General features: G+C 39.6%; 1 protein-coding gene across 4 annotated transcripts in view; it reads right to left on the bottom strand.

The window, feature by feature from the left end:
- Positions 1-20,460, bottom strand: part of slc2a9.L (solute carrier family 2 (facilitated glucose transporter), member 9 L homeolog) — a 44,582-nt gene that overhangs the window by 7,658 nt on the left and 16,464 nt on the right. For all 4 annotated transcript variants that reach the window (XM_041568321.1, XM_041568322.1, NM_001127842.1 and 1 more), the window contains 6 exon segments: positions 15,405-15,529; positions 14,695-14,840; positions 13,422-13,554; positions 6,913-7,100; positions 6,718-6,828; positions 377-478 (listed from right to left, as the gene is read on the bottom strand). In XM_041568321.1, the coding sequence (XP_041424255.1) occupies positions 377-478; positions 6,718-6,828; positions 6,913-7,100; positions 13,422-13,554; positions 14,695-14,840; positions 15,405-15,529 (805 nt within the window).

The raw sequence follows: 20,460 nt of genomic DNA, 5'->3' as shown, positions 1-20,460 counted from the left end.
GAACATTGGATCAATATGATGTAAAAGACCCTCACACCTGCAAAATACTATGGGTGAAATGATCAATATATGGCAAATTTCAAGATTATGGACACAAAAATGAAGAGATATACATGGCTGAGACAACTCCTCTGCATCTATGATACTGCAAATGGCAACTAAATGGGCCTTTTGAATATTTTCCATTAAAGCCAGACTGAGACAGACATCCCCTTGGATTCTAATATATTGCTCTTATGTAATTAAAGTAACACAAGATTTCCTGCAGCAACCTAATTTTACCTTTTGACAAATTTACCTGAACCCAAAACCTTGGCCAACATTCTTCATAATTATACACAATTTAAAAGGAAAGATATACATGTCATGAATTTACCTGAAACACCAAAGCTAATGTGATTCCAGCACAGCAGAAACCCATGAAACTGAATCCACCAATAATAAGAGGTCGTCTGCCCAGTTTTTCAACAGTAAAACACTGCAACGAGGAATAGAAAAATTGTACATTCCCTTATGAGCGGAATAAATACTGTATAACATTCAATGTAATAAAAGTTGCAAAGTCTGGACAGTTTTTATTAACCCATAGCAATAAATCCGATGGGAGCCTTTAGAGATCTGCTGTTTAAAAGCAAACACGTGATTGGTTGGTAATGGATACCAGCCCGGGAGCAATTGTTGCCCCTTTCCGCATTTCCTTCAAAGAATGTTTCCCAATTTTTGTTTATTTACCACTATAATGTTGTAGCTGGCATTTACAGTAGCTCTATCAAGCAAAGTGTTTCTTTGTGCCGGTTAAAGTTTCCTCTATAATTTTGTTTACAAACTTATTGGGCAGAGTTTTTTTCGTATCCAATGACTATGTGTGGTTTAATTGGGTTTGACATACTGTTACCCAGATTTACTAGCTGCGTGTTAAAATCTTGTACAGGTATGGGATCCATTATCTGTAAACCGGTTATCCAGAAATCTACAAATTAAGGAAAGGCCTTCGTCCATAGACTGGATTTTATCCAAATAATCCAAATGTTGAAAAATGATTTTCTTTTTATCTGTAAGAATAAAACAGTAGCTTGTACTTGATCCAAACTAAGATATAATTAATCCTTTTTGGAGGCCAAATTAGCCTATTGGGTTTATTTCATGTTTGCAGACGAGAGGAAGAAAGTTGAAGATAATGTTGCTGTTAATATTTCTGTTTCTGTTCAATATCTGTGATTAGTAGAATTTTTTTTATGGAGCCAGTTCTTTTTTTGCATCTTTACTTGAAATTAACTTTACTCTGGATCAGGGATCCCCAACCTTTTGAACCCATGAGCAACATTCAAAAGAAAAAAGGAGTTGGGAAGCAACACAAGCATGAAAAATGTTCTTGGGGTGCCAAATAAGGGCTGTGATTGGCCATTTGGTAGCCCCTTTGTGAACCTACATTGAGACTCTGTTTGGCAGTGCACCTGGTTTTTATAAAACCAAAACTTGCCTCCAAGCCTGGAATTCAAAAATTAGCACCTGCTTTGAAGCCACTGGGAGCAACATCCAAGGGGTTGGAGAGCAACTGGTTGGGGATCACTACTCTAGATTAACTTAACTGTGGGTTATATTAAAAAAAAATGGTACATTCAGTTAATTAGCAGCACTTGGCATTTGAGAGAATATGCAAATATGACTCTTTATATCTCTTATACAGGTATGGGATCCGTTATCCAGAAAGCTATTAATTACAGAAAGGCCATCTCCCATAGACTCCATTTTAATAAAATAATTCAAATTTTTATAAACGGACTTTCTTTTTCTCTGTAATAATAAAACAGTAGCTTGTACTTGATCCAACTACTGTAAGATATAATTAATCCTTATTGGAAGCCAAACCAGCCTATTGGGTTTATTTCATATTTACATGATTTTCTAGTAGACTTAAGGTATGAAGATGCATATTATGGAAAGATCCATTATCCAGAAAACCCCAGGTCCCAAGATAAAAGGGGCCCTACTATGTTCATTTCTGTATATCTCTCGGTGTAGAAGTTAAACTGACGAGGAAAGGTGCTCTACAATGTCTTTCTCTAAATCAGAATTAAAACCTGTGTGGATACCCAGAAGGAAGGGGAAACAGTAAAGTCCCATTATGACCAAATATTTGGTGAATTACTTATTTGCTTATATACTCCAAGTTATCTTTAAGATTGTCTCTTGGGGGCAATATACAAACAACAATGTAGTATTTGCTTATTTTCTTGTGCTAATTTCTATATAGCTTTTAGTGCGACTTGATTGGGTCAGCACAGAGTACTGCAAGAGGTGCAGACTGGAGTAGGAGCGGCTATTGCCCGTAATAAGGGGAGGAGGTTTCCAGAACATGCCCATGGTTGGAAGTGGTGCAAGGCAGCTTGATTTTCAAAGGCTTGTTTAGAGGAATGTCCATTTCACCCACCCCTGTGAAGTTGCCAGGCCTTGAGATGATTAGTGTAACCAAGTCACCCTTCACAGCTGGCAATGTAATGTTTCCTGTTTGTGGGCTGGTGCCCATTATTCTTCTGCTGCTGTACATAACCAACTGGGATGTGATAAATGCTTTCTATGAGCATTGGTCCAGGTTATAGTAGAATCTATTGTCTGGCTTAATTTGTCTCTTGGACCTCAAGTTGAGTGGTTGGCATGAGCCCAAAAGATTGTGCTTGGGGGGTACATGTGGCAAACGGTCTTTGAGGGTTAGGTTGTCGGTATCTAAACTACTTTGTAGCAGCTATTATGCATCATGTGTAGTGATGGGCGAATTTATTCGGCAGGCGAGAATTCGATGCGAATTTGCGCGATTTGCCGCCAGCGAATAAATTCGCAAAACGCCCGTGAAAATTCGCCAAAATAACGAGACGTCGGTGCCGTTTTGCGAATTTTTCGCCATTTTGATCTTTCTTAAATAATCCCAAACTGGACTCTCATTTTTTATTGTCAGAGTTGGTCAAAAAGGAAATAAAGGGTGTTGGTGGGGTAAGTGCAGTTTGGTTGTTGCTTGCCCCTGCCTACCTAACACATTGTCCAAAACCATCCAATCAGAATTTTTTGCCAATGAGGCTAATACATATCTAGCCTGTTTATTGGGCAAAAGGGGCAGAGAACGAGAGCAAGCCTCAGGTGTCCATGATTTTACATCTGTAGCATTATTGGGACCTGTTATCCAGAATGCTCTGGACTTGCGGTTATCCAAATAAGGAGTCTTTCTGTAATTTGGATCACTATACAGGTATGGGACCTGTTATCTAGAATGCTCGGGACCTGAGGTCTTCTGGATAATGAATCTTTCTGTAATCTTCATACCTCACGTCTACTAGAAAATCATGTAAATATTAAATAAACCCAATAGGCTGGTTTTGCTTCCAATAAGGATTAATTATATCTTAGTTGGGATCAAGTATAAGGTACTGTTTTATTATTACAGAGAAACAGAAAACAATGTTTTAAAATTTAGAGTATTTGGATAAAATGAAGTCTATGGTAGATGACCTTTCCATAATTCAGAGCTTTCTGGATAATGGGTTTCCCTATAACGTATCCCCTACCTGTACTTTGTCTACGAATAAATCATGTACACAATAGATAACCCCAATAGACCTGAGGCCTTCTGGATAACGGATCTTTCTGTAATTTGGATCTTCATACCTTACGTCTACTAGAAAATCATGTAAATATTAAATAAAGCCAATAGGCTGGTTTTGCTTCTAATTAAGGATTAATTATATCTTAGTTGGTATCACGTACAAACTACTGTTTTATTATTACAGAGAAAGAGAAAAATACATTTTTAAAATTTGAATTACTTGATTAAAATGGAGTCTATAGGAGATGGCCTTTCAATAGCCTTCTGGATAACGGATCCCATACCTGTATCGAAATAGAAAGAACCATATTTGCATATTCTCTCAAACGCCAAGTGCTGCTAATTAACTGTATGTACCTTTTTTTAATATAACCCACATTAAAGTTAATCTGCAGTAAAGTTTATTTCAAGTAAAGATGCAAAAAAAAAAAAAAAAAAAAAAAGAACTGGCTTGATAAAAGCTTTTCTACTAATCACAGATATTGAACAGAAACTACATAAGAAGGAAATCTTAACAGCAACATTATCTTCAACTTTCTTCCTCTCGTCTGCAAAATGAAAGGGGGGGAAAAAAAAAAAGCTTTGAGCAAAACCAGCAGAAAATATTGACAGCAGAACAAATGCTTGTAATTTTATAACCAATCTCATGGTGTCCATCGGGTGCCATTTCTGTCTCCACTCAGGACCAATCAGACTTGCAGAGCTATGAGGCTGCCTGAGTGAATGTGAGGCGCTTACTGTAAAACCATTCCTTCTCCACCTCTTCAAGCAATTTTATTACTGCTCAATAGGAGATGGCAAGGGCTGAGGACCATTTAGCGGGTCGGAGTCTGGCGGAATAAAGAGGGGAAATTGAGAAAGATAGAAAAGGGGTAAATAAGTAGAATGGGAGGGAGATCTGAATTTCACTTCTGCAGTGCGTTATGTTTATTAAAGGAAGACCATGCCGCGAAATGTTGCTCCTGGGATCCGATGGCTCACATTAGTCTCTCTAATTGTCAAAAATCTAATTTACTGTTATGTAGCTGGAGCTCAGGCCAGCCCTGGGTTAAAAATATGGAATGTGCGCCTGGTTATAAATCTGTGCTCCACTGAGGTAACTCTCAGCTAAGGAGACTATTAATGGTGTTGGAGTGAGGATTGGTGGGAGGGGGGGGGAGGTCGAGGAAAGGAGCAAAAGGGGAGAAGAGAGAGACATGAAAACAATCAGCTTGTTAAGCTGCAATTTTTCTTTGTGCTTATAAGAGAAGCCACCAGCCGGCACTCACACAGTCCCTGTCACCGGGAACGCTCACTTCTCGCCATGGAGAGTTTAATTTCCAATAGCAGACGTATTTCTTTTCATTACACATTTATGTTTTGATTTACACCCAAATACGTCGGAAATCGAATCGCTTTAATTGCACTAAAATATTAAAGCCCAGGAGCAGCAGCCTCATTACTCATTTGTGCTTGCTCCAATTAAAGAGAAACTACGCCCAAAATAAGAACACTTTAAAGTGACAATTGGATCATTAGTAACAGAACTATTCATCACTACCTTGCGGTGCATTGAATTAAATATCATGGACAGGTATGGAATCTGTCAATGCCTGGGACCTCGGGTTTTCCAAACCGGGGCCGCTCTCTGAAATTTAGAACATTATGCCTTGATCTCCTAAAGCATAATTTTAAAAAACAGGATATTTTTGGCATAAGTTTATTCAGCTCATGTTGAAAAAGTGTAGAAACACTGCCAGAATTAAATATAATTCTTTTTTTTTTTAAAGGAGAAGGAAAGCTACGGTGGCATTTTATTGCCAATAGATTAGCTGCAATAGTGCAAGCTAGAATGCTATATTTATTCTGTATAATGTTTTACCATACCTGAGTAAAAAGCTCTAGAAACTCTCTGTTTGTTTAGGATAGGAGCTGCAGTATTAATGTGGTGTGACATCACTTCCTGCCTGAGTCTCTCCCTGCTCTGGGCTCAGATTACAGCAGAGAAGGGAGGGGGGGGGAAGAGGAGCAAACTGAGCATGCTCTTGCCCAGGGCAGTGAGGTTTAAGCTGAAGGCAGGAAGTCTGATACAGAAGCCCATGTGTACATAATAGAAGGAAAGAAATGCTGTGTATCTTTTGACAGGGGACAGCAGCATTACTTTGGGGGTTTACTGGTATATTTAGATGGACCTTTCTGATAAGGCTTACTTAGTTTTAACCTTTCCTTCTCCTTTAAAACACAGATTCCAAAGACTGAAAGGAAACCACGTTATTTGTAAGAACAATTTCCCCACCCTTCCCTAGATTCACAGTGTAATCCAAGGTGAAGTAATGGATTCTGGGATTTACAATCCCCTGCTTTGTATAGGGGATTGTACAGATACTCTGGAAAGCAGAGGGACTTCAAATCCCAGAATGCATCACTTTGCAAGGGACAAGAATGGAGAGGGGTTGCAGTAATATGCAAAATATGTAATAAAAGTCAATAAATTTGCCCCGGAGCAGTAAATTATAGCAACCAATAAAATGCTTGCTTTTAAACGGGTGACCAATAAATTCTACCTGCTTATTGGTTGCTATGGGTTACTGCCCCTGGGCAAAGTTAGTGTCTTTTATTACATAACCCTCTTTCAGCCTTAGGGATGTTGTGCACCCAGGCTGTGTTAAAACAACAACAAAATGCATATTTAGTTTTGGAAGTATTTATTACACCTTATAGCACTGACAAGTGCAAGCAAATTTTGCTGCAAAAAATATCCAGGGCAAAAAAAAAATAATCACTCATCCCTAGTCCCTTAAAGATCTTTTTTTTGTAAAAGCATGGTAAAATATTGACTTTTAGCCTCTTAATAATGCACAAAGAACGGCGAGGGTAAATAGAACAGTTGAGTATTTTGCCCCAGTTCAATAAATTGACTTCCAACATTTGTGTGGTTGCTATAGGTTACTAGACCAAACTTTGCTTTTTTGCAAACCTGAGCTAACTGTGCATATACAGCTGATTATGGATATGGATAAGTATATGCAGACAACTAGTTTTTGAGGTATGCACTATGCAGGTGTTTGAGAACTAAAGGAAAAGGATTTTCCAGCACCAACAAACAAGTACCATTTACGTCTGCCAGCAGAAATGAGACCTACCCCAATCAAGCCTGCAACTATCTCAATGGCACCAGTCCCCACTGTTGTGTAAGGGATTTCAGCCAGTGGAATTCCTGCATTCTCAAATATGGAGTTGGTATAGAACCAGATCTGCAATAAAGAGATGACATTGTAATTAGCTAATGAAAATTCAAAAAGGAAATAATAAAACACAAAATCCTAAATTCAACTTACAGCATCTATTCCAGAAAGCTGCATTCCAATATTAATCACGACAACAGATAAAATCTGCCAAAACAGGGTACGGTCAGACAGAAACTGGCAAACTGAGACAGTCTCAACACTTGAGAAGGATTTCTGCTCTTCTTGCATCTCTTCAATGACATCTTGAACATCATACTCTCCAAGGAAACACCTCAGTGCTAAAGAAATGGAAATATTGTAATATTTTGTTACTACTCTCATGCATCACCTGCCCTGTGTAGGTACATTCTCAAAGGTATGGAGTAAGAGTCCGTTTAAGATCTAAATGGAATTCGTGTAGGATGTCTTATGGCTCAATGGTTTATTAATAAGCAAAGCAAACTCTGCCATGATTTCTAAATAAGCACGCCATATCTACATTTTAAGGAAACTCCTTGAAGATGCTGAAAACAGGACTCGATGTTCAGCACTCAGAACTTAAACAGATGATCTCCTCGATCAAGACAAGGAGACCCAGATCCCAATGGACCATCTACACAGGGCCGAATACCGAACCAAATCTTAATTTGCATATGGGTGGGAAGGGGAAAATATTTTTACTTTCTTGTTTTGTGACAAAAAGTCACGAGATTTCCCTCCCGTCCCTAATTTTCATATGCAAATTAGGATTCAGATTCGTTTCGGCCAGGCAGAAGGATTCGGCCTAATACTGCTGAAAAAGGCCGAATCCCAAACTGAATCCTGAATTCGGTGCATCCCTACACCACAGTGTACCAATGCCACCTGCTCAGAGAAGTAATCTCTTCTCAAATCTCACAACATACAAGTAGGGCTTACCCTTTGCGTTACTCGCCCACAAGAATGGAAAAACCTATGATCTCAAATAACCTGATGACCTTTAACAGCCTCAGACACCAATGGAATTACATGAATCGATCAGATCAGCTCCATGGTCTTTCTCCTATAGTGAACTCCAGGCTCCCTGGTTCTCATTTTACTTCACCCTAAAGGCTGCTGAATGTTACTGTGCCTGCATCGGGTGAACCCTTCCAGCAACCACTCCAACCTACTCACTTGCTTTGAATTAACACCGCTATATTTGTGGTAAATTAATCAAATGCTTAGCTGCCCGGGGCAATGAACGATAACCATAGGATCCACGATGTAGGCACAGGAGTATACCTCCTGGATTCCAATGGATCGGAGCAGCTTGTGAAATGGCAATACCACTTACTCATTTTATTTCACTAGCTACAGGCCTTCCCTTATATTATAAGTTAGGAGACACGAATGACAACCACTGGAATCCCAACATAGATACCATGGTCCATTGAGCGGGCCCTAAAAACACAAAGTTACACTGATTATCTATTTCATATGTCCTCTCTAAGAAATAAGTTGTGGACCTCAACCCGATATGCCCCGGTCCCTAGCCGGTCTTTGAGTTTTCTCCATAAGTCAATAGGACTAAATGACAAACACAACATATTGATCCAACTGATATGAGACATCTGATACCAGATTTAAAGATGTTAAACTTCACAACAAGTGCCTGGAAACATACTCTTTCATAGGTTTTTGCTTTCCGTTGTTTTGTTCTTCCCTATTGCATTTACTTGTTTATTTTTCCTTTTCTTTTCTTTTTTCTCTCTTTTGGATTTGTGTTTTTGTCTGCATTCCAGCCTATGTTATTGTTTTAATTTTATTGCCTAATGTATGATACTTTTTGGTTGAGAATATCACTATTACCATATTATATAACTCACAGATCATGAACAAACTTGCGGACCCACTAACTTAGCAACGATATCAGCAAAACCATTGGTTCTAGCTCATATGATTTCTTAGTTACACCCCTTCTGCTAGCATAGATATAACTAAGGTCCCGTATAGGACTGCCACAGGACATATACCTGCTATCGAAGACAGAACTATCTCATATTATAAGACTCGGCATTTCTAGACTCCTGAACCAGTCAAATGCATGAGTATATACACTAAATATACCCCCTCCCCACTCAATTCCCCCTTCATCAGCCTCCCTCCCCCCATTTTTTTTCATTCACTTAGTTCCCCCTCTCCCCCCCCCTTACCAACCACATACAATATAGACTAGGCCCCAGTAAAAGCCACAACCAGCCTCTATAGAGATATTCACACCTTCTCTCAACATAACAGGTGACAGGTTTATTATCTATCTCAATTTACTGTTATTTAAGTGGAATAATAAACACTATCCAGACTTAAACTATAGCAGACCTCAACCCTCCAAGGTCAAAGGGGTTGTAATAGCAATTGCACATAATTTAGAATTTGCCCTACTGGACAAAAAAAGCGATCCTAAAGGATGCTATATAATCATAAAAGGCACTTTTCTTGGACGGGTATACACGTTAGCCAACTTGTACCTCCCAAATGCAGACCAGGCAACTGAGCCTGTACCTTCCAAATGCAGACCAGGCAACTGAATTTGTAGCATCACAGACTAACTACTCTCCTTCACAGATGGTACTTTTATCCTAGGCAGGGATTTCAACCTCCCAGACCCTGCTTTAAACTGCTCTTCAGCCACACAAGTGTCCCCAAGTTACAAATAACTGAAAACAAAAAACTTGTACATCACCTATAAGTAGCGAATCCTCTTTCCAACCGTAAAGGACTACACCTTCTATTCTCACCGACATCAAACTTACTCCAAAATAGACCACATATTTTTCTCACTACAAGATGTACTAAATAGCCAAATCCTCCCCAAAACATGGACAAACCACTCAATGATCCCTCTCACCCTCATCACCCCACAAACCAGACCAAAAACAAATTTGTGGTGACTCAACAAATGATTACTAAAAGACAAACAGATAGTTAAAGATATAGCCTCTAAAATGTCAACTTATTTTGTTGAAAATAAACTACTCAAAACCTTGCCAGTAATCTGTTGGGAAGCTCACAAATGTGTGATAAGGGTGTTCCTGATTCAGATTGGTGCATGGTGGAAAAGGATAAAGAAGAAAAATACCACCAGCTACTAGATAGAATAGCTACACATAATATAAATACACTTGCTCCTAGAAAAAACCCTATGGAAACTGACAGAAGCTAGGAAACAGCTAGCTGAACACATGGAATACTATACAAATCATATCACTGTGACAAAGCATTTTTAAGAGCACGGCAACAAATGTGGTAAGCTCCTAGCTAGGGTCTTAAAATCCACACAAGCCAGGAACTTCACCACCAAAAATAAAATAAGCAAGGATCTATTGAGCATATATCAGACAGGATAGCCTCTGCTTTTAGGGAGTTTTACATGGCTCTTTGCCAATTGCCAGACACAGCATTGCAAAAATACCTATTTAACATCAGCCAATATACAACACCTCACTAAGGACATTTCAGAAGCACGAGAAGAGGAATTATCATAAAGGAATTAGATGCAGCCCTTCAAAACTCCACTTCAGGAAAAAGTCCAGGCCCAGACAGATTCACAGTCTCCTACTACAAAATATTTAAAGAAAAATTACTGCATATGTGCTCAGCGTTCAATAGCATCTCACTAGGAACATCTTTTGATAAATCCTCACTAGAGGCACATATTACTGATGTAAAGACACCACAGACCCTGGAAATTACCGGCCCATTTCCCTGATTAACACAGATATAAAACAGATCTGAAGAACTTACTGCCTATACTCCAGACCAGTTTACCAAATACTGCTGTATGGCTAAGATGGTTACTTTTTAAAAACACAGACTCAAAGCAAACCAATAGTTGAGCTCAGGTCTACTGGCCCTTACAGCTACTACCACCCCACCCCCCCCATTATCCCTGCCCCGATACCCATCCTTAAATTAAATTTCATATTCTTAAACTCATGACAAAAGACAAATCATTACCATTTAAAGACTTTATCCAATATGCATGACTTTGAGCTATATCTATGCAAAGCACAGTGCTTTGCCCTCAAGGAGCGCTATACAAATAAAAACATACATACAAACATACATGTCTTAGATTGTACTTACCTTATTCTGTTTTCAATAAAACAATTTAAAAGTTAAGGTTAAGGGAAGCTGAGGAAAGGAATGCACCAAGGGGTGGACATTGGGTTTGGGAAAAGAAGTCAGACCCAGGCAGGCAATCTGGATACTTTGGCAAATACTAGGGTTCCAATAAGCTTCTATAGCCTGATGGTCTATACTGGGCCTGAGTGGTTGTGTTTGGTTATGTACATAAAATGCCAGGGTCCACTTTAAATCTCAGTCCAGACAAGAGGCACTAAAACTGATGGGAAGTTTGTGGAAGGAACACTCCCAAGGGAAGAAGGAATAAAAGCTATAGAGAGCAATATGAAGAAGACATGCATTCTGGGGAGCAGGAAAGGTTGCAGCATGGAGGCTACTGAATGGAGGTGGCAAGGGAAGTTAACACAGAGGGGAGGAAGAAAATGGCAGAAGGATACAATGTTTTAGAGAAGAGGACAAAGGAAAGTTGCAGGAAGAGACAGGAGGGTTTAGGATCAAAGAGTTTAATTCAATTGAACACACACCAGTGAGACACGCTTAGCCAAGTATGATGGGCTATGTGTAGTTACATACAGTAGTTGTTCGTATTTTTTAGTTATCTACAGATTAGCAATCACTGCAAGCAGACAATTCATTTTTTCAAATTACTTTATCCTGGTATGTTGAATTTTGCAAATCAAAACTGTCCCCCAGCAGGCAAAATATGTTACATCTATTGAAGGATATCTAACTTTGTCATCTTTTATTAATATAAATGCAGCTCAAGTGTTATGTGGCTGTGTCAGATTATGCATGGCAAGCATGCAATTGATTGTATATGGAAAAAGAAAGCCTGTCCAAATAATCATAGCAAAGATAAAGTGCTAGAATTCCTGCCCATTTGGTTTTCTCCCTCCTTTCAGTCTGTTGATTATGAGCCATTATAATGGGTTGCAGCGGTGTCTCAGTATCAAATGATCATTGCTTTGTGTGTGCCGGGCCATCCAACAAGCAGACAGAATGAAGAGTGAGAGAGAAGAGGCCACAGGTACCTTTCCTTCCCTGAGGGAGGCAATCAAAGTGAAAGACAAGACTGCTAAGGAAATCACACATTCATCTTTCAAAGCGCTTAAAGGCTACTGAAGGAAGCTAGAGCAAGACTTCAAAGGGAAAAAAATATCCTGTCAAAGGACAAGACAGCAAAAGTCCAGATTGTAATGCAAACATTATCAAACAGTTGTATTGTGAAGGCCAGCTAATGATTTCCTGCTAAAGCCTGATCGTCTGACAGCTGAAGAGAAACTAGCACAAGGCTGATGCCGGGGAAAGAAAACAAGAATTTAAAGAAAAACTTTCTTACAGATTAAGAAGGAACTGTTTCTTCTCTGTTCAAGCAAACAATGTGTTTCTGACATTCCTCTACTGAGATCCAAAATAATCTTTGGTTTATCAAGTGCCCACCACTTGATAACACCATACTCACAATGTAAAGTGTATGGAAATTTACAGCAGTCCAATAAAGATAGAAGGAGCACTCAGAGAACCAAAATGTGTAGAAGATGTGGTCCAGCACCAACCCAGAGCCCTAAGCATATGGAGAAGCAAACTGTGAACAATAGTAGCATGGGCAATCGGGCACTCCAAAGGGTCACAGTAGATGGAGATGTTGACTTTTTAATCCAGCTTTGAATAAAGAGTTTTACTTCTAATTCATGACCCATTGTGGAATCCTTTGGAGTGCCTGAGACAGCCCATGCTGCTATCATTTACAGAAACCCCTCTGGCATTTAACAGAATTTATGTCGGGCCAAATGTCACCTTTTCCAGAAAAGCTTTCACAAGCAGTGACATTGAACATATACAGAGGCAAAGTCTCCAAGAATAAAAGATTGAGGTCCACCTTGGTGTGCCAGTTATTTATTTCCAGTAGCTGAATAATGGTTTGTGTGCGGGGGTTCAATTTGTATATCTCTTGGAGGATCAAATTCAGCCACAATGGATCTGGTATAGTTCCAGTTGGTTACAGCTAGCATTGAGAACTGAGGAAGAAGTAGTTCCATTTTGTGTAGGAAAGCCCTACTCTTCAGTGCTCATCTGCACCAAAGGGCAAGCATGATATAATATTATACATTTTAGGCTTCAACCCTATTAATGTTTTGAGGGACTCTCAAGCATTTGATGTTTTCCTTCAAACTCCCAGGGTACATACTACATAGGATATGCTACAGATAAGGGGACTGCCATTTCTAGAAGTTGTTTCATTTAAGTTTTCAGTAGGAAAATAATCGTGTCACCACTAGTTTTTCAATGGTGCTAAAGAATTATCAAAACACAATCAACAACACCAATTGCATCATATTAAAGAGTGGTTTGTGATTTTCCCTTGAAATATCTCAGATAAGTGGTTGACCTTAAAGTTTAATCAGACCAATATACAACTCTAGATATCATGCAGGACAGGGTATAAAATCAGTGATACGTGTGGATTATCTACTTTCAAAGGAGCTCTCCATTTACTCCATTATTTTACTCACCATCAATAGTGGCGTGGACATTGCTTTTATCAATGAGAAGATAACGAGGGCTTTCTGGAAACCAAGGCAGGAGAACAAGCTGAACAAAAGTAGGTACCACAACCAGAGAAAGGAAAAGTGGCCATGTTTCATCCTGTAATACAATTAAACTATGGATTGTTGGTAATTGAAACAACATTCATGTTGAAGAAAGAGAAGAGATGCTTTACATTACATGAACATGTTGGGTGTGGTGCAAATGCAGGGCCAGTTATTAGGCAGGAGAGGAAGCTCCCAGCATCAAAAAGAGCCAGTAAATAACAAGTATTATATATTTTCAGTAACCACATCAGTAATATCCAATCTTCTAGAGAGCAGAGGTATGGATATCCCTGAATTACTAAATATGTTTTCTTCCTTCAGACTGTGCAAAAGACTTTGTACAGTCCAAAGGCAAACATTTTCACAAAAAAATATCTGAATACTATGCTGCTATTAAAATAATGGCTTGGTGCAGAAGCCATGCAAATTTGGCAAAGGGTGTTCATTCTTTGAATTTATTAATTCAACAGAGATACAACGCCCAGCAAAGCTGCCTGAATAACTGGGCTCTGTAACACAAGGCACACGTGCACTAGTCCTAACAGTCACTCATTATCAAGTTGGCTAGATCTTCTCAACGTCCTAACTGGGAACATGCAGTCATCGTTAACTGGTTGATGGGCTACAGCCTAAAGCTGGCCATAGACGCAAAGATTTCCCTGCAATATCGGACGAACAATCGTACGTCCTCATCTCCCGACCTGCCACTAACCATTCAGATCAAACAAAGCAGTAAAGAACAGATCAGCCGATGTTCTGCCCCTGACAGCAATCGTAGGAAAGTTTTTGTCCGACAAAGCTGACAGTGACAGTCTCCCACTGAAGATCGTCAGATCGGCAATACATGCAGAGAAACGATCGTCAGCCGACAGAAATCTTTTAACCTGTCAGATTGACTAAAAAAACGATCGGTGTGGCAAGATAAATGTCGGGACACTCCACACATGATCCGAAAAACATACGAATCGAGGATTCCGTTGATCGGATCTTTGCGTCTATGGCCAGCTTAAGGGGCGAGACAGACGCAAAGAAAACAATTTACAAGAAAACTATTTCATTGAACCTGTGTTCATACACAATCAAAAACACCCCGACCATGTCAACCATAGAAGTTATAGCACTAATTGGGGAAAATTGGGTCTTTACCATTTATGGGAATAGAAAAATAAGATAAAAACAATGTGTTACTAACCTGCCCCAAGAGCTCAGGGAGACCCAAAACCTGTGCAGAAAATACACCAAAGCAAATGAACAGACTTGGCACTAGTCCTAAAAGTCCACGCAAGTTCTTTGGGGAAATTTCTCCTAAATACATCGGTACCACACTGAGAGAAATACCTAGGAATAAAATAAAATTTCAGTTAAAGGGTTTTCTAGAAAATATAAATATACTCAAACTGAAAACAGGCATTTATTTTTTGCACATCGGTTTGGAGAAAGAACACAAGAGCAAAAATAGGCACGAAACCCTGGCAAATATTATGAGCCTCAGAAAACAGTCAGAAAAAAAGGGGAAAAGAAAAATAGACCAAAATTAGGCCTGAATTAGAAACAAAGCTAAGAAAGTGTAACAAAGATGAGGGTGATTTAAGATGAGAAAGGGAGGAGAACTATTGAGAGAATGTATGCGTGATGGCATAGACATGGTCATATGAAACCACTACATGTGAAGAATGTGGAGACAAGTTAATGGAGGCTAATTAGACTAGAGGATGGCAATGGAGGCAGAATGAAAAGTGGAACTTATGAGAACAAGGAAAGGAATTAGTGGGAAATATGAGGAATCAAAGAATAATTCTGCCTCAGCCCTAAGAAGAGGAGTTAGGTCAGGGCTGAAGAATGATGTGGGCTGCACATGATATGATTAGTTGGAATGATTTGCACCATTCTTTGATCTCATACCTGAGTGGATGCCTGTAACGAACCTCCCAATGATTACCATCTCTGGGGATGAAAAGACACGACTGAGTCCCATCAAGCCGCCCGCAATAAAGACCAGGGGACTGCTCCTTATAATTGTCCCTTTCCTGTTACAAATAGATAAACAAATAGAACAGACACTTTAGTGTGCATCAGAAAATGAAAATAATCACCACCCTCACGGATGTAAGTTCTGGACACTTCAATTACTTTCCCAACTCTCTAGAATTTAATTTCCCATTTACACTTCATTGAGGCAAAGCTAAACTACTACTCTATAATTAAGCTAGCCGTAATTAAGTTAAAATTAATGCCTAACATCATGCATTTGACCATTCCAGGAATTCAGAAAGAAGAGTAGTGTTTTTCTGTTTCGTTTCAATTCACTCTTTGTAGTACTAATGCCGGTGCATTAGATTAACCCTTTGAATATTTAAGCTACACAACAAAACTACAATCATTTCAACATAATTGTATGGTCTTTAAGGTATTGATACGGAACTGGATAATTTGCTGCCTTCTGGGCAACTGCCAAAAGAAAAATGAAAAGCTAATGAAAAAAAACATCTAAAACTCTAAAACAAACTCAAGAACATGGAGGCAGGGCTTGGATTAATGGGTGGTTCACCTTTATGTTGCCTTTAAGTATGTCATGGAATTGATCTATATTCTTTATATCTAGTATAGGTAAATTTTAAAAAAAAATTTAAAACAACTGGACTTGCTGAGTAATCATTGAAGACGTTTCACTACCCATCCGAGCAGCTTCTTCAGTTCAACTGACTGGTGTGGGAAATTCTCGGCATATAAACTCTTCCACTGATCCAATCACAATGGCACATTGTAACTCTTCAAAGAGGCAACATGAAAATCTTCATAGTCATATAATGAGAATCTTCATAGTCATATCTTCTTTATAGTTTTTGTTTTTTTTTTAGTTATTTGCCTTCCTCTTCTGCCTCTTACCAGCTTTCAAAAGGGGGTCAGTGACCCCAGCAAGCAAAAATCTATTGCTCTATGAATTGAATTGTTACTTTTTATTATCTATCTTACTATCCTGTCCTCTGTCTATACTTATTCCAGTCTCTTGTTCAAACCACTGCCTGGTTGCTATAAAAAAAAAAAAAACAACAACACTCTAGCAACCAAATAGATGTTGAAACTTGCCGTTGATTGACAAATTTTGAATAAAAGTCACAAATTTTATAGAACATGATTTAGGCTTGCCAAAGGTGCGATCACCAGAAGCATGCCTCCTGGGACTGGTGGGAAATATAGTAACTGACAAGCACCGGCACTCCCTACTGAGGGGCAAATTCACTAAGCCGCAAAGCGCCGAACGCTAGCGTTAATTCGCTAGCGTTTGGCATTTTCGCTACTGCGCAAATTCACTAACGAACGCTGGCGTAGTTTCGCTAGTGTTACTTCGCAACCTTACGCCAGGCGAATTTTCGCTAGCGACAAAACTACGCAAATTCACTAACTTGCGCAGTGTACTGACCGCTACCTTTTACGCTAGACTTCCTTCGCCACCTCAGACCTGGCGAAGCGCAATAGAGTAGATAGGGATTGTTTAAAAAAAAAAAGTAAATTTTTTTTCTAAGTCCCAAAAAACGCTGGCGTGTTTTCTACATGATGGCTGATAGGCTGAAAGATCGAAAAATTTTTGGGGCTCCCCTTCCTCCCCCCTACATTTCCTGACTCATGGCAACTTACCTAGACAGTGGGCACATGTGTAGGGCAAAATAAATTTTTTATTTGCTGATTTGAAGGTTTTCTAGGCATTTGTAGTGCAGATACGTGTTCCTCCATTGAAATTTGAATTTCGCGCCGTATGCAAATTAGCCTTCGCTAGCGTAACTTCGCTTTATATAGCGAATCAACGCTAGCGCAACTTCGCAACCTTACGCTACCCCTGTGCGCAACTTCGGATTTTAGTGAATTTGCGGAGCCCTGGCGAAACTACGCCTGGCGAAGTGCGGCGAAGTTGCGCCTGGCGCAACTTCGCATCTTAGTGAATTTGCCCCAGACTCTTGTATTTCTACGCTAGGAAAATTATTATGTCGTCATGGAAGCTGTCCAACCCACCAACTTTAAAATGATGGCTCTCCCCCTCTATAAGCGGATATACATAAGCAGAGGCTGTCCTGAAAAATGTAACAAAGTCTGTGGCCCGTGGGCTGACACTTTGGACTCTGCCCCATCACAGGAAAATAGATAAAGCATCTCTTAGAGAAGGAACATCTACATAAACTGAGCAATTTACACGGCCTAACCGCCTCCTTATTTCCCCCCTCCTTATTTGTAGTTTGTTTTGTAATACTAAAATTAAAAAAGGTTTGATCCCTTACAAGAACTCCGGCTGCACAGAGAAAATGCACAAAGGATGGTCCAGACATATGTATAAACAAGTAATGTTTTATTGAATTCATCTGCATGTTGTTCAAACAAATAAATAAAACCTTTAAAAAAATAACAGGGAGCCGGTGAACAAAAAAGCTAAACTGAAGAACCGTAAAAAATAAAAAATGAAGACTAATTGAAAACTGTCACAATCTACGTCAAACCAAAAGTTAATTTAAAAGAGAACAACCCCTTTAAAGAGACGACCCAGCGCAATACAACAAGGCAGCACAAAGACTTATTAGACATAAACCATTGGTTATCCTTATTAGGGATGTAGCGAACGGCGGAAAAAATGTTCGCGAACATATTCGCGAACTTGCGTCAAAAATGCGAACGGTTCGCGAACGTCGCGAACCCCATAGACTTCAATTGGAAGGCGAATTTTAAAAGCTAGAAAAGACATTTCTGGCCAGAAAAATGATTTTAAAATTGTTTAAAGGGTGCAACGACCTGGACAGTGGCATGCCAGAGGGGGATCAAGGGCAAAAATGTATCTGAAAAATACATTGTTGACACAGCGCTGCGTTTTGTGCTGTAAAGGGCAGAAATCACACTACGTCACTCAGGTGATGTTTCTGGACACGGAATGTGAAAAAGCTCACACAGCGAGGTGGCACTTGGTTAAAGACTGGGCAAACAATGCCTGCAAGGGCAACGTATACAGTAGTGGATACGGAATATATTATTGCTGCTGTATCACTCAGGTGATGTTTACGGACACAGAATTATTATTGTTATTTAGACAGAATGTGAAAAAGCTCACACAGCTAGGTGGCACTTGCATACCTCCCAACTGTCCCTCTTTTGACCACTCAACCCCCTGTCCCTCTTTTGTACTGGAAAGTCCCTCTTTTCTCTGAACTGAACAGCTAACTTAATTAGCTTTTGGCAAAGAGCTCAGAACAGCTAACAGGTGCAAATAAGATACTTTGTAACAATTTTGACTCTGGTTGGTGCTGGTAGTGGTGAACTACTAGGAGGAGCAGCACACCAGTCCCACTCCCCAACACAGCTAGACTAATAGCACTGGGCTCTTATAGTAGCAAAGTAAAAAAACAAAAAAGAAAATAAAAGCAGTCCTTACAAGGACTATTGGGTTACAGGCAGCAGTCAGCAGATGAGAGATCAGCAGCAGGACAGCTGCCCACAGCAGCTACATACAGAGCACTGCAGTAGAAGGTAGATTACTAGCCAGCAAAGCTACCTAACCTAAAATGTCCCTCAAATCCCTGCAGAGTTCTGTCCCTACAATACAGAGCAGTATCAAGTAGATTACTAGCCAGCAAAGTTACTATCAACTGTCCCTCAAATCACTAACAGCTCTCTCCCTACACTAGCTCTTCCAAGCACACACAGGCAGAATGAAAAAACGCTGCAGGGCTTCAGTTTATATATGGAAGGGGAGTGGTCCAGGGGGTGTAGGGGTGGTCCAGGAGGGAGAGCTTCCTGATTGGCTGCCATGTATCTGCTGGTCTGGGGTGAGAGGTCAAAAATAAGCGCCAGCTAAGGCGAACCCAAATTGGCGAACGTCGCGCGACATTCGCGAACATTCGGCGGACGCGAACAGTCGATGTTCGCGCGAATTAGTTCGCAGGCGAACAGTCCGCGACATCCCTAATCCTTATGCTGTGTCCCAGCACCCTGCAGTTTTCTTCTGTTTTAGGGTGCAGCAGTCTGTACATCTTGGAGTCATTAGTTGATTATCGCAAAGTGTAATAATATGTATTTGCACTTTTACCAACAAACTTTTCTTGACCACTCTTTTCTAATATCAGTCATGTGAATAGAGGTATATTTTACCCGCACACAAACACCAGACTTTTCTCCCCAAGTAAAATAAATAAAGTACAGGTACCTTGAGAATCAATACGTGCATTTTACTGCGTATAGGTTAGATATACACAACTTGTAGTTACGGCTTGACAGCCCTTTGCATACAAATCTAACCTCATCTGAAATACATAACTCCATTCCTTTGGTTTGGGAAACCTCCATAATCTTATATCCTTATTGTTAAATATGAAAATGCTTTGAAGTGAGAGAGAACATGCAAAGGCAAACATAAGGCTTAAGCGGATATAAAAAAAAAAACACAGCATAAACTGTTATTATCTACAATGGCAACCTCTTGCCATTAAGAGAAAGACATTATGTAAATGAGAAGGCCTGGGTTAATAGAGTGAGAAAGTGGTTAATCTGGGAAGTTGATAGCAGGCAGCCTTGGATGAGGTTGAAGTAAACTATATTCTGCTCGGCTAGACACAATATGTTGTCAACATACAGATATATTGTTATTAGGAAAGTGCAGCCAGCCAAAATCCCCAGGTTTTAAGACTGGAGCTGAACCAGTACGGGCTCCACACTGCATCTTATATTGGCTCAGAAACGATACCCTTACAAAACGTTATCCCTTTTCCATTACTTAGAGAGTACAGTGTTGTCTGTATATTCTCGTTTGTACCCACAAATGACAATCACCATATTGCTTGCCTTACTGGAGGCATTCTCTATAAACTGTCGCAGGTCTGAGGAGATGATTTTGGGTAGAAAGCAAGTACTGTATTCTTTCAGATTTGTATATTTTCACATGGATTAGCGATTATGCCAATACAACCATTTATACATTTTGGAA

The sequence above is a fragment of the Xenopus laevis genome, chromosome 7L (genome assembly GCF_017654675.1).
Source record: "Xenopus laevis strain J_2021 chromosome 7L, Xenopus_laevis_v10.1, whole genome shotgun sequence".
NCBI lineage: Eukaryota > Metazoa > Chordata > Amphibia > Anura > Pipidae > Xenopus > Xenopus laevis.
This window is presented reverse-complemented; position numbering and strand designations above follow the sequence as displayed.